This window comes from Salvia splendens, chromosome 16 (genome assembly GCF_004379255.2).
Source record: "Salvia splendens isolate huo1 chromosome 16, SspV2, whole genome shotgun sequence".
NCBI lineage: Eukaryota > Viridiplantae > Streptophyta > Magnoliopsida > Lamiales > Lamiaceae > Salvia > Salvia splendens.
The window spans coordinates 1,867,996-1,881,768 of record NC_056047.1 but is presented as its reverse complement, the minus strand read 5'-3'; the positions used below and the strand labels follow the sequence as shown (position 1 = coordinate 1,881,768).

Below are 13,773 nucleotides of genomic sequence, written 5' to 3'. Positions count from 1 at the left end.
CGTAAGGAATGTGAGGCCTATTTTTATATATTAGTTTTATACTCCCTCAGTCCCACTCAAGATTGCCGCATTCTTGAGTGACGCGGAGTTTTAGGTGGAATAGTTGTGGACATCTTGAATGAGACAAAGGAAGTATAGAATATGAGTTGAATGAGTTAGTGCAAAGTGAGGTGTAGCTACTATTTATAGTAAAAGTGAACAGGAAATCCTAATGGCGGATGGACAAAAAATAGTAAAATGAGACTTCTAATGGCGAATAGAGGTGATGCAGTTCTAAAAGACAAGACCTGGAAGCTAAGCAAATTATATTTTGGGTTTTATTTTTTCCTAGTTAGGTTCCTTTTTACCAGTTCAGTCATTCCCTATACGTTTCTGTATCAGGAAGGTGTAATATTTTTGTATTTTATTTTGATTAAATATTGGGTCGAGCTTTAAAGCTCCTTCCAGTTTTCTAATTCCACCCACTATTTCAACCCACTTTCTTTCACATTTCTTAAAATCATCTCTTTTACTGTATCTATTTTTTCTCTTGTATTTTACGAAGTTCTCATTAAAACTTGTATCTCATGTCCAGAGATCTGATACGAAATTTACACTAGAAATTCAACATTGGTTTAAATAAATTGAGTCATCAATCCGGAGACTTAGGTTTGAATCAAAATCAGGTAATAACTCTCGAAATTTTAAGTAACTCAACTGATTTAAATAAAAACTTCCATAATCTGCTGAAATAGAACGTTCGTGTCAGCCTCGTTCCTAAGTTTTCATGGAGTATAGCAAAACTTCAACTCATTCTCTATTAAATTTTTTGAACCAACTGTTTGATGAAATGCCTGAACGAAAGTTTGCCCTCAAAATGTTTGTGAATAGTCATGATCTAGTTATTTTCTGTTTTTGCAAATCGTTGAAATTTCTTATTAATGTTAATTCAGGTTTAGTATTCAATTACATGCCTTTAAAATGGTTTTATAATTTGGACTACTAATATAGGTAGGTGACTGTGAACAAAATGATTTGGATCGAAGATGAAAAAACAAAAGGTTGACGTTTCCACCATAATTCAAAACTTTGTTATAAAATTCTCTTCCTCTTAATTAATATAGTAGTAGAGCCTTGATTGTATTTTGAGCCCAGAGTTAAAAAAAAGAGAGAGAGACAAAAAATGAAACACACAACACAAGAACACACCATTTTATTCATATCTATCATCAGATACATGTCCTAAATAAAATAAGATTCTCTAATTACTAGTTATTTTAAGTAACATCTACGACATGGGCCATATACCAAGTCAATCATTTGACTTTTGAATGGGCTGTTTGGTTTTATCAAATGAACATTTTTTTAGCTCAAAGGATAAGATTATATCTAAATTTTTTGAAGGCCATGTCTATGGCGAGCAATAATATTAGACATTAACTTAATAAAGATTGAATCATTCAAAACAAATTCAGGCCATTCCCACAACTCAACCAAATTAAGGACATTCAAAACAAATTCACTTTCAAAGATTCAAATTTCTTCACTCTCTTGTTCTCATCTATTATGAATGATGTTTCTGTTAAAGGATATAATCCCATATATTTATACACATTCACCCTTTTATGTACTAATTGATTTCTTCATGAGTTTGGTGTAATCAATTTGATGCTAGATTCAAGAGAAATGAGCGAGATATAATATACTCCATCCGTCCATAAAATTTGTCACTTATTTCTATTTTCGTCCGTCGCCAAATATTTGCCAACTTGCACTTTTACCATTTTTATTGTCTCGAACTTTTTGATCATTCAACACGTTTAGCATCCTGATTAAGAAGCTTTGAATCTTTAATTGAATTATATAAAGGAATGGAAGTACAGAAATCACATATAATATTTTTATCCTCGCTGAGGTATAAAAAATATACTAACAAAATAGTGACTGAATATGATGAAGTTCATTTTATAGAGAGATTGCAATTAAAGGCCCAATGATTTATTTTGGTCCATCAATCAATTTTAAACTTGCTGGTGTGCACAAGGCTTTGCTCAGACTCTCAAATAATAGAGACTCAGACTGTAATTATAAGCTAGCTTCGTTGGTTCTTACGAAATGGAAACGTGCTATCTATCAACAAACTAACAAATCACTTATTACTTATATTAGTAAATCAAATTGGATACTAAACCAAAATTATACTACTAATTAATAAAAAATTTAAAGATTTAAATAAACACAAAAACTAGGTCATGAATATTCACAAACATTTGTAGAGCACACTTTCATTCAGGCATCTCATCAAACAGTTGGTCCTAACAAAATTTAATCGAGAAAGAGTTGATGTTTGGCTATATGGAAATTTACGAAGAATGGTGAAACAGAACTTCTACCGAGACAGATTATGGAAATTTTGAATTAAATAAGTTTAAATTATCAAAATATTCGTGAGTTATATTTCTTAAAGATGGTAATCGAGAGAGGCGATGAGTAGAAGAAGATTCATGGTGGCTGGAGTTTGAAGAGGAGAATTGTTTTTATTTTTTGTTGTTGTTATGTTTGATACAAAACATTCCCTTTTATAGGGATATTACAACTCTTAGAAACTCCCACTAATTAATTGTGTGTCTAGGTAAATACCACCTATTAAATGTAGCAGCAATTACCAAGTAGTTGGTACTTGGTATTTGGCCAACTAGCCGTTGTGCATCTCCTTTTGACACTCCCCCTCAAGTTGAGCGACGGTATCTCTGATGTTCAACTTGGTCGATATTTCTCTAAAACTCTTTGGATTTACTGTCTTGGTTAAGATATCAGCTAATTATTCTTCCGATGGAACAAACGGAAACTCTATAATTCCTCTTTCCAGTTTTTCTTTAATGAAGTGGCGATCGACCTCGACATGTTTGGTTCTGTCGTGTTGTACTGAAATGGATTTTCTGATATGCTGATTGCTGCTTTATTGTCGCAGAATAGCCTACTTTTACGGTTCGGGGAAAAACCGATCTCAGTAAGCAATCTTCTTAGCCACATAATCTCCATGAGCTCACTTTTAATTCCTCAGAACTCTGCTTCAGCACTAGATAAGGCAACGACTTTTTGCTTCTTACTTCTTCAAGTGACCAGGTTGCCTCCAATAAATGTGAAGTATCCGCCGGTTGATTTTCTATCGACCAGATTACTTGCCCAATCAGCATTTGTATAACCATCTACTTCAAGATCCTTCCCTCTTTTTAAGAATATTCCAAAGTTTGATGTGCCCTTGAGGTACCTTACAATTCGTAAGGCTGCATTCATATGTTCTTCTTAGGGTTGGTGCATGAATTGGCTAACAACCGCAACTGCATAAGCAATGTCTGGTCATTGGGATGTGTGGCTGGAGGAGGGTCTGTAACTCCATTTATGTGAGACAATAGACCCTTTCCTCTGAAAGGAATGGATTTTGCACGCGTGTCATAGGCACGTGTCCCTTCATATTCAACAATATTTATAAGTTCCCACTTTCCAAAATACTATTAATTAGCATATGGTAAGTTAGGGTGTCGAACCCACGAGGAACGGTAGCATCCGTTATGTATTTCCACACTTAGGAGTTGGTTTTGGCGATGCCGCCACGCTCTAAATCAGGGGTGAGAACTAAACTAAGAAATATAAATAACACTTAAGCTAAGGTGGGAACTAAATGTGCAAATAAGATGCAATTAGAAGAAAGCATATAAACTGTGAACGCAGACTGGGCAAGTTGACAAACTGGGCAGTTTGGCAGGAAAATAAAAGCAGTGGCGAGAAAATTACAACACTTAGCGAAAATAAGAACATTCGGAAATAACATGCATGAGCATTCCTAAGATTAGAATGCAAGAGAGACTAAGGTAAAAGGCTAAGGAAAATAAACTAAGTGTTAACTCCTGAAGAAAGCTAGAAACTTGGAAAGTGACCCTTAAAAGTGGCTAAACTAATTAAGCCCTAAAAACTAAACTAAATCACATGTAAATGGGAGGTGGAGTGCAGAAATTAACTAAGCTAAATGGCTGCCAAAAGTGAAAAGAAAGCATGTCCTTGTTGTCTCATAAACCCTATTATCCAAGGTGTAAAACCAATAGATAAAAACCTACAACTAATGGTTCTTTCACTTACTTCTAAAAGCTGATTTTATCTACTAATCATACACTAAAGGCACATAAATCAAGTGAGAGAAAAGACTACATGACTGCTACACTACTAACCAAGCTAGAGAAACACAAGATCAACAAGTAAACTAGCTAATCATGCATTGGAAACACCAAATGAAAAGCTGAAAATTAAAGCACTCAAACATGATGAAAGAAGCTTAAAAACAGCAACAATGGAGGATGAATAACAAAGCAAGAAATTAAACCACAAACATTACACCTAAAACATGCGAAACTAATTAATCTAGGTGATCCAAACTCTAAACATGAACACAACTCTTTTTTTTTTCTTCTTTTTTTCTTGAAAATTTCAAAATTAACAACTAACTAAAGCAATTAAAACTGACCTAAAGACATTGGGAAAGATTTTTACAAAGCAAAAAAGTTTAACACACTAGAACAAGATAAAATAGAAAACTAAACAAGAGCTAAACTTTAAAGCACATTAAATACTCAAACACTTAGAGAAATTACTACTTGAAATGAGCTTTTAAACCAAGAACAACAACAATAACTAAGAGTGAGATTGATGCAAAAGAACTCCAAACGTTAAGAACAAGCAACTAGAAAAAAAATAAACACTACTACTAAATTACTACTACTTCAACCCATGGTGAACAATGATCTTCGCAGCCTTTAGTTTGAAATCTCTCTTCTTAAGGAAGAGAGAAGTTTTCTAGAGAGAAATAAAATTAAACTAAACTAAAGAAAGTGATGAGTGACTAGTGGTTGTTGTCCTTGGAAAGTTAAGTACTTTTAATACATATCTCCAATAAAAGATATTTCCCCTTCTTTTTTACTCTTCAAGGGCAGATATGGGCGTGTGTAGCAAGTGGGATTTGTCCTTGATAAGTGTGTGGAAGTGGCTTTAATCATTTTCCCGCCGGGTTCAAATTGGCCAATCCAACAGCTTGGGCAGTTAGTCTTCTTTGCCTTCTTCCTCCCCATTCTTCCATTTCATGACATTTTGCCCTCTTTCTTGCATGTTTTCCTCTTCGTGCCTTCATTAAGCAGCTTCCGAACTTAATGATCCATACCCTGCCAAAAAGAATTTTTTTTTATATGCAAATATTCAACTAATAAGTGCGAAAAGTGATCAAATCCGAGTGACGAAAACTAGCCTATCAAACCTCCCCACATTTGGATCATACTTGTCCCAAGTATGTGGTTGGACTTTTCACTCAATTGCTAGTTTAAGTCACTCCCCTCTACTTTCTACACACACACACTAACTAAAACAAAACATAACACAAAGACATTTACTAAACACAAACACACACAACGACTCGAGAAACACATGAAAGACAAACCAAGTAAGTTGTATGAAAAGCGTAATGATACCCCCAAGAACCAAGCTGAAAACAGATTTTTAAAACATAATTTTCTTCATCGAACAATGTGGTTCCAACCGTCGGTCTCATCAAGATAGTTAAGCACATATCACAAGCAAAAGATTCACTCCCTGGCCCTCTCAAAATGTAAGGACAATTCTCTCAATAATGATGACGAAGATACAATCAAGGAGATATCACTTTATCACATGTAGCTCAAGAGGGTCTTGCATGGGATGTAATGGGGCTTTGGACCATTTAAATATTGTCGGTTAGATCCTAGGGGTCCTAAGCTATTGAGTGTAGTACAACAAAAACTTGCGCTTATTCTCCAAATGGGTACTTAGAAACTCCAAACGCAATCACCCACAATCAAACCAAATGTAGAGATGCACTTCTTCTTCTTCTTCTTCTTCTTCTTCTTATTTGATCTACATTTCCACTCTTTCCTTGTCATTTTCTCTTTGTTTTTCTTCCTTCCCCTTTTTTTTCTTCTTTTTCTTTTTCTAATTTTTTTCTTCTTCTTTATGTTTCCCTTTTTCTTTTTTTTTCATGGTAGCCACTACTTTCTTCTTTTTTGGGTGGAGGGAGGCATATTTTTTTTTGTTTTTTGATGTCCACATTTGCTATCTCTTTCCTAAAATGTGGTGATCATGTAGGGGCAACTAAGCACATTTATTTTGCACAAGAGGGAAACCATTTTCTAACTTTAAAAAAAAATGTAGGCTCAAGGTTTCAATGGGGCAACTAGGGGTAGCTCTTTTTGGTTGATGTAATCACAAAGAATAAGGCTCAATTTGGCTTTTCCTAGTGCCCTCTATTTATGCCATAGTGACCAAGTGATATCAACAATCATGCAATGCAATGTCATTCCACGCTCAAATACATGTAGAAAGTGTTCTACTTTGAGGCTTTGAACCTTACCATTTGTGGGTTTTTACGCAAGTGGAAGTGCTTCACATTTCCATCACACTCAACTTCATTCAATCAAAACCACAAGTTCTTGAATAAATTTTTCAAAACAAAGCAAGTCATTTTTTTTGCTATGATTCAACAAGTCATTTTTTTGCTACGATTCAATAGGGGGACCATTACCAAATTATGCATCAAGGCTTGGGAAAAAGATAAAACACAACTCCTTACAAAAACGACACAACACAAACACGACCGAACAACAAAACAAACCCCCTCCTCACACTTAGACTTTGCTTACCCTCAAGCAAGTTTGGTTAAAATGTTGGAAAAGGAAACACATCACATAAAACTTAGAAAACCAAGAACAACACACAAGAATCCCACCTCCTCACACTTGGACATTGCTTGCTCGAGAGCAAGTAGACCAAGTGTTTAGAGAGAGATTACTAGCAACGCAAAACATTCACAAAGGCCGGCAAGGCCACAAAACATGCAAAACAAGGCCGGCAAGACCACAATAACAAAAACTTTTAAGCAAACACTTACGTCACACACACAACACATATATACAACAAATAAAAAAAAGGGTTGGATAGAAATCACCTCCCCCACAAAGCGGGGGGTACGGGCTTATGTGGCAGGTGGTGGTGGAGGTGGTGCAACTTCCTCCTTGGGTTTCGATTCCAAGCTCATGTGTCGGCTTCACGGCTCCTCCAGTTATAAATGGCATATCAAGACAAATTCCCTTATTACAGACTGCTCCATTATCAAGCTTATATTTTATCATAAGCTTACTTCCATCAGCCGTATTTAGGGTTTATGAAGTTTTAGAAAAGTATCGAGAAGGTATTAATCCTTCATTGATGCAATTCATATCAGCACCTGAATCTACCATAGCAATAGCTGAGAATGAGAATTCCCTTTTAACTATGATAGTAATCAGTATATACCATTTGAGAGTTATGATTTTATTAATCATATTAACATAAACAAGTTATCCAAGATTACCTTCTTTAGGTGTAGAAGAAGACTCTGCTTCTTCATTATCAGAATTATTATTCTGTGCAAGTTCAAGGAAAGAAAATCCATTTCTTAAACTATAAGTTCTTTTTTAATAGACTTAATTTCTTGAACTAAATCATTATTACTGACTTCTTTCTCCTTATTAGGAGTCCTTATTCTTCCAAGAATTTCTTTTAAGATATAAGCTTCAGGTTCTGCAATTTTAATTTCTTTCGAGGAATTTTTTGAAGTATAATGTTCTAAATATTCTTGAAGAATTTTTCTTCTTTTGTCCTAATCATCTATTTGATCAATGACTTCGAGGATAAAATTATCTTCCTTGGTTAAGACACATAAACCATTAGCTTTACAAAGAGTTTTGTAATAGTCACAATTACCATTACAGTCTGAATCACTAGAGTCAGGTGATTCTTCAGAATCACTTTCATCTTCTGCGATAGTAGCAATTTTAAAATCTTCTTCCTCATCTGTTTCGGACAGGAAGAGTTTTTCTAACGTTTTCTTTAAACCTTCATCATTAGATAAACTATTGATCTTTCTTTTCATTTTACACTTATTAGCGTAATGTCCTGTAATGTCCTGATATGAGACATATATAACAGACAGGCCTTTTGTTTTTTTTTTTGAATAAAGAACATCTTCATTAGATGTTTTTCTAAACCCTTTTTCTTTTTGCTTTTTTCAAGGTTTAGAATATTTATGAGATTTAATGAACCTTATTCTTTTCTCGATGATTATCGAGATTACTAGAGTTAATTGGAGGTGAACCAATTTGTTCACAAAAATCTCCAATAACTTTCTTTCCAAGTACCTTTTGTTTTTTTTGAATAAAGAACATCTTCATTAGATGTTTTTCTAAACCACCCTTTTTCTTTTTGCTTTTTTCGAGGTTTAGAATATTAATGAGATTTATGAACCTTATTCTTTTCTCGATGATTATCGAGATTACTAGAGTTAATTGGAGGTGAACCAATTTGTTCACAAAAAACTCCAATAACTTTCTTTCCAAGTACCTTTTGTTTTTTTTTGAATAAAGAACATCTTCATTAGATGTTTTTCTAAACCCTTTTTCTTTTTGCTTTTTTCGAGGTTTAGAATATTTATGAGATTTATGAACCTTATTCTTTTCTCGATGATTATCGAGATTACTAGAGTTAATTGGAGGTGAACCAATTTGTTCACAAAAATCTCCAATAACTTTCTTTCCAAATACCTTTTGTTTTTTTTTTTGAATAAAGAACATCTTCATTAGATGTTTTTCTAAACCCTTTTCTTTTTGCTTTTTTCGAGGTTTAGAATATTTATGAGATTTATGAACCTTATTCTTTTCTCGATGATTATCGAGATTACTAGAGTTAATTGGAGGTGAACCAATTTGTTCACAAAAATCTCCAATAACTTTCTTTCCAAGTACCTTTTGTTTTTTTTGAATAAAGAACATCTTCATTAGATGTTTTTCTAAACCCTTTTTGTTTTTGCTTTTTTCGAGGTTTAGAATATTTATGAGATTTATGAACCTTATTCTTTTCTCGATGATTATCGAGATTACTAGAGTTAATTGGAGGTGAACCAATTTGTTCACAAAAATCTCCAATAACTTTCTTTCCAAGTACCTTTTGTTTTTTTTTGAATAAAGAACATCTTCATTAGATGTTTTTCTAAACCCTTTTTCTTTTTGTTTTTTTCGAGGTTTAGAATATTTATGAGATTTATGAACCTTATTCTTTTCTCGATGATTATCGAGATTACTAGAGTTAATTGGAGGTGAACCAATTTGTTCACAAAAATCTCCAATAACTTTCTTTCCAAGTACCTTTTGTTTTTTTTGAATAAAGAACATCTTCATTAGATGTTTTTCTAAACCACCCTTTTTCTTTTTGCTTTTTTCGAGGTTTAGAATATTAATGAGATTTATGAACCTTATTCTTTTCTCGATGATTATCGAGATTACTAGAGTTAATTGGAGGTGAACCAATTTGTTCACAAAAAACTCCAATAACTTTCTTTCCAAGTACCTTTTGTTTTTTTTTGAATAAAGAACATCTTCATTAGATGTTTTTCTAAACCCTTTTTCTTTTTGCTTTTTTCGAGGTTTAGAATATTTATGAGATTTATGAACCTTATTCTTTTCTCGATGATTATCGAGATTACTAGAGTTAATTGGAGGTGAACCAATTTGTTCACAAAAATCTCCAATAACTTTCTTTCCAAGTACCTTTTGTTTTTTTTGAATAAAGAACATCTTCATTAGATGTTTTTCTAAACCCTTTTTCTTTTTGCTTTTTTCGAGGTTTAGAATATTTATGAGATTTATGAACCTTATTCTTTTCTCGATGATTATCGAAATTACTAGAGTTAGTTGGAGGTGAACCAATTTGTTCACAAAAATCTCCAATAACTTTCTTTCCAAGTACCTTTTGTTTTTTTTTTTTGAATAAAGAACATCTTCATTAGATGTTTTTCTAAACCCTTTTTCTTTTTGCTTTTTTCGAGGTTTAGAATATTTATGAGATTTATGAACCTTATTCTTTTCTCGATGATTATCGAGATTACTAGAGTTAATTGGAGGTGAACCAATTTGTTCACAAAAATCTCCAATAACTTTCTTTCCAAGTACCTTTTGTTTTTTTTGAATAAAGAACATCTTCATTAGATGTTTTTCTAAACCCTTTTTCTTTTTGCTTTTTTCGAGGTTTAGAATATTTATGAGATTTATGAACCTTATTCTTTTCTCGATGATTATCGAGATTACTAGAGTTAATTGGAGGTGAACCAATTTGTTCACAAAAATCTCCAATAACTTTCTTTCCAAGTACCTTTTGTTTTTTTTTGAATAAAGAACATCTTCATTAGATGTTTTTCTAAACCCTTTTTCTTTTTGCTTTTTTCGAGGTTTAGAATATTTATGAGATTTATGAACCTTATTCTTTTCTCGATGATTATCGAGATTACTAGAGTTAATTGGAGGTGAACCAATTTGTTCACAAAAATCTCCAATAACTTTCTTTCCAAGTACCTTTTGTTTTTTTTTTGAATAAAGAACATCTTCATTAGATGTTTTTCTAAACCCTTTTTCTTTTTGCTTTTTTCGAGGTTTAGAATATTTATGAGATTTATGAACCTTATTCTTTTCTCGATGATTATCGAGATTACTAGAGTTAATTGGAGGTGAACCAATTTGTTCACAAAAATCTCCAATAACTTTCTTTCCAAGTACCTTTTGTTTTTTTTGAATAAAGAACATCTTCATTAGATGTTTTTCTAAACCCTTTTCTTTTTGCTTTTTTCGAGGTTTAGAATATTTATGAGATTTATGAACCTTATTCTTTTCTCGATGATTATCGAGATTACTAGAGTTAATTGGAGGTGAACCAATTTGTTCACAAAAATCTCCAATAACTTTCTTTCCAAGTACCTTTTGTTTTTTTTTTGAATAAAGAACATCTTCATTAGATGTTTTTCTAAACCCTTTTTCTTTTTGCTTTTTTCGAGGTTTAGAATATTTATGAGATTTATGAACCTTATTCTTTTCTCGATGATTATCGAGATTACTAGAGTTAATTGGAGGTGAACCAATTTGTTCACAAAAATCTCCAATAACTTTCTTTCCAAGTACCTTTTTTTTGTACTTACTTGTGTAACTTTAAATCGTTACACAGATTTATTCCTTCAGAGATAATTTCTGAAGCAAGGTCACCATAAGTGTAATTATGGAATGGAATTAATCCACCATGTTTTTGTTTAATCCTATTACGGACCTTTTTAGCAAAGAAACTAGGTAGTCCTGATAAGAACTTTTCTTTATTAAAGTCGTGATTACAATCTTCTCGAGAGAAGACTTTTGAAAAGAAAACATCTTTATACCACTTAAGAAGATGATAATTTGTTTACCTGCAAATGATCAGGCGGATCTGGAGGAGGGTCACGATTGATAACCATGTTTTTGAATTGATTAAAAATCTAAATCCTGTTCTGACTCTTGGTCAGTTTCAAGATTTAAAGGAGAACAGTCTTTAAGATTAAGGTTATTAATTCTCTTTGCTATTTCTTCTATCATTTCAGAAGAGGAATTAGGAAAGAGTTTCAAATCAATTTTTTCAGATGACATGGGTTTGAATAAAATTTAATCATCCTTAATGACCTTAAAAGGTTCATGAAAAGTTTCTGGAATTTTTTCAATTCTACAAAGTTGATCTCCTATTGATCGAAGATACAAATTTGTAAAATTGTTCTGGGAAATAACATCAATTTTCCCAGTTGTTTTTTTGATCGGAGAAGCCAGAACTTCCTTGTCTCCAAACTTGATACAGAGATTTAACTCAGGGGGATGAACACTTTTAAAGGTTCTTCCTGTTTTACTTTTGAATTCTCTATAAGAAGATTCAATAGTAAGAATACAATCAATATCCTTAAAATTAGGATAGTTTCTTTTTTCAAGCTTATAAATTTTTTCAAGAAATTCAAAGAAATCGTGAAAACTTCCGTAATCCTTTTTCAAGAATTTTTTATAAAGTTTAAACCATTTCTCTTGACTTTTTACTGGTTTAAGATAAAACCATTTTCTTTCAAATCTATAATTTGGAGAATAAAATAATTCTCTAGATTTTCCTTTTAAAGGACAGAAATATTCAAAAGGTTCTGAATCTTTCTTCTTTTCTTTCTACTCTTGTAAGGACACTAAGTGAATAATCTGAATGTCCCATTTCCGAAAGAGTAGGAGAAGTTCTAGTATTACTAGAAGAAGGAATTTCTACCTTATATTCAGGATGATTTAATCCTGATGATGAAAAACATGTTCCTTTAATATTTTCCTTTTCAAAGCTAGACAAAGGAACATAAGATGTAGACATTCTATCAGGCTGTCTTAAATTTAGACGAGCGATTCTCTTGTCAGAGAACTTGATTACGACATCACCATTAGGGTATTCAATAATGTCTTCAAGTTTTCTTGGTTCAGGTTCTTCAGGTTCAATGGCTTCTTCGAGGAGCCATTTTTCAGGTAATTTAACCTGATCCCAGGTAATAGTTTGGGGAATCTTAACATTACTTTTTTCTAAATTAGTAACAAAAAGAGTAGTCTGTTTTTCAGACCTATGAGAAATTTCTCTACATCTTGGAAAAGGAGTATTCATAAGTTTATATTGTATTCTATATGTAAGAATAACATTTTCTGCTTCCTTAGCCATATTAAAACCTTCAATTTGAATATCTAAGCATAAAGCATGCATCAAGGTCTTGTCTGTTATTGACAGCACAAAATTAGGAAAGCAACTGAAATAAATTGGTCCATCACAAAGGCTAGTTTCTACAATTCCTAACAAAGAATCATGAAACTTAAGATGTCTTTTGTCACGGACTGCAATTAAAGCAGAGGTATTTAAAACAATTCTAGTTGCAGGTTTTAGTCCAATTTGAACTAATCCTAAATGGAGGAATCTGTAATTCTTTCTATGTTCTTCAATTAGAGACTTAGAAAGAAGTTTAAAAGAGCTAAATCCAGTTCCTAAAGAAATGGATTCTTCAACAGTTTTTACGATATAATCGCAAGGAGTTATATCAAAAATTCCTTTTCGTTTATAAACGGAAGGTTCATCTGGCATTTTCCAGTTTTGAATCGATTTTTCAAAATTTTTTGAAATTATTATTTCTTTTTTTTTAGTACTATGTGTACTACTACTGCTACCATCATGTCTTTTAGACAGTGTTTTGCCTAAGAAATTCATTTCTCGATCAACTGTCAACGTTTTACGCCAACATCCACAACACTCCTTGGCTTAAGTATGTTATACAGGCTACGTGACGAATGGCCAGAGCTGTTTTCCCAAGAAATAAAAACTTAAAAGCAAAATAGTGTAAAATACAGGAAAGGAAAGAAGATAATAGTACAAAAAGTAAAATTACAAACTTAACTCTATTTAAACAGAATTATAAAACATACGAAACTTTACACATGAGTTACATACCTGCCACTAACGAGAAGAGTAGGGAGAGAGTGTAGGAAAGTATAAGCGTACAAAATATTACAAAAGGATTATATTGTAAGTGTGTGGAGTTCTCAACACATGAGAGAGTGTGTGAAAGTGAAACGCGAGAACTCCAAATGAGATGATGCCTATTTTTAAAGCATCAGCCGGACCCCAAACATTCTTCTATTTGAATTAGAAGAAACGTCATTGCATGCGTCAGGCCTGGTGAGTTGGAATGCTGAGTCACCTACTTTGCTCTTGCAGTCAAAAGGTAGATGCTTCTTTGTCAAAAGTTGATCAGTGCAATAATATATGCTGCCACGGATTTCAAAATGTGAATAGTCTCTTGTCGGCAATAATTTATGCTGACATGATGAGTGCGAGTAA

General features: G+C 32.7%; 1 protein-coding gene and 1 long non-coding RNA gene across 4 annotated transcripts; both read right to left on the bottom strand.

Annotated features, from left to right (window-relative positions):
- Positions 1-4,658: 4,658 nt before the first annotated feature.
- Positions 4,659-10,670, bottom strand: LOC121770764. 3 transcript variants are annotated; one of them, XM_042167533.1, is made up of 2 exons: positions 8,434-10,670; positions 4,659-8,231 (listed from the first exon to the last, which is right to left on the bottom strand). In XM_042167533.1, exons 1-2 carry the CDS (start codon positions 10,668-10,670, stop codon positions 8,102-8,104), a joined length of 2,367 nt encoding a protein of 788 aa, XP_042023467.1. In that variant the 3' UTR covers positions 4,659-8,101. The 3 variants fall into 3 exon arrangements, with proteins under 3 accessions (XP_042023467.1, XP_042023468.1, XP_042023469.1); XM_042167534.1 differs by having other exon boundaries at positions 4,659-9,033; positions 9,234-10,670; XM_042167535.1 differs by having other exon boundaries at positions 4,659-9,233; positions 9,436-10,670.
- Positions 4,659-13,532, bottom strand: LOC121770765. Its single transcript, XR_006043848.1, has 2 exons — positions 13,384-13,532; positions 4,659-7,285 (listed from the first exon to the last, which is right to left on the bottom strand). It is a non-coding gene; the product is annotated as an uncharacterized LOC121770765 (long non-coding RNA).
- Positions 13,533-13,773: the final 241 nt, after the last annotated feature.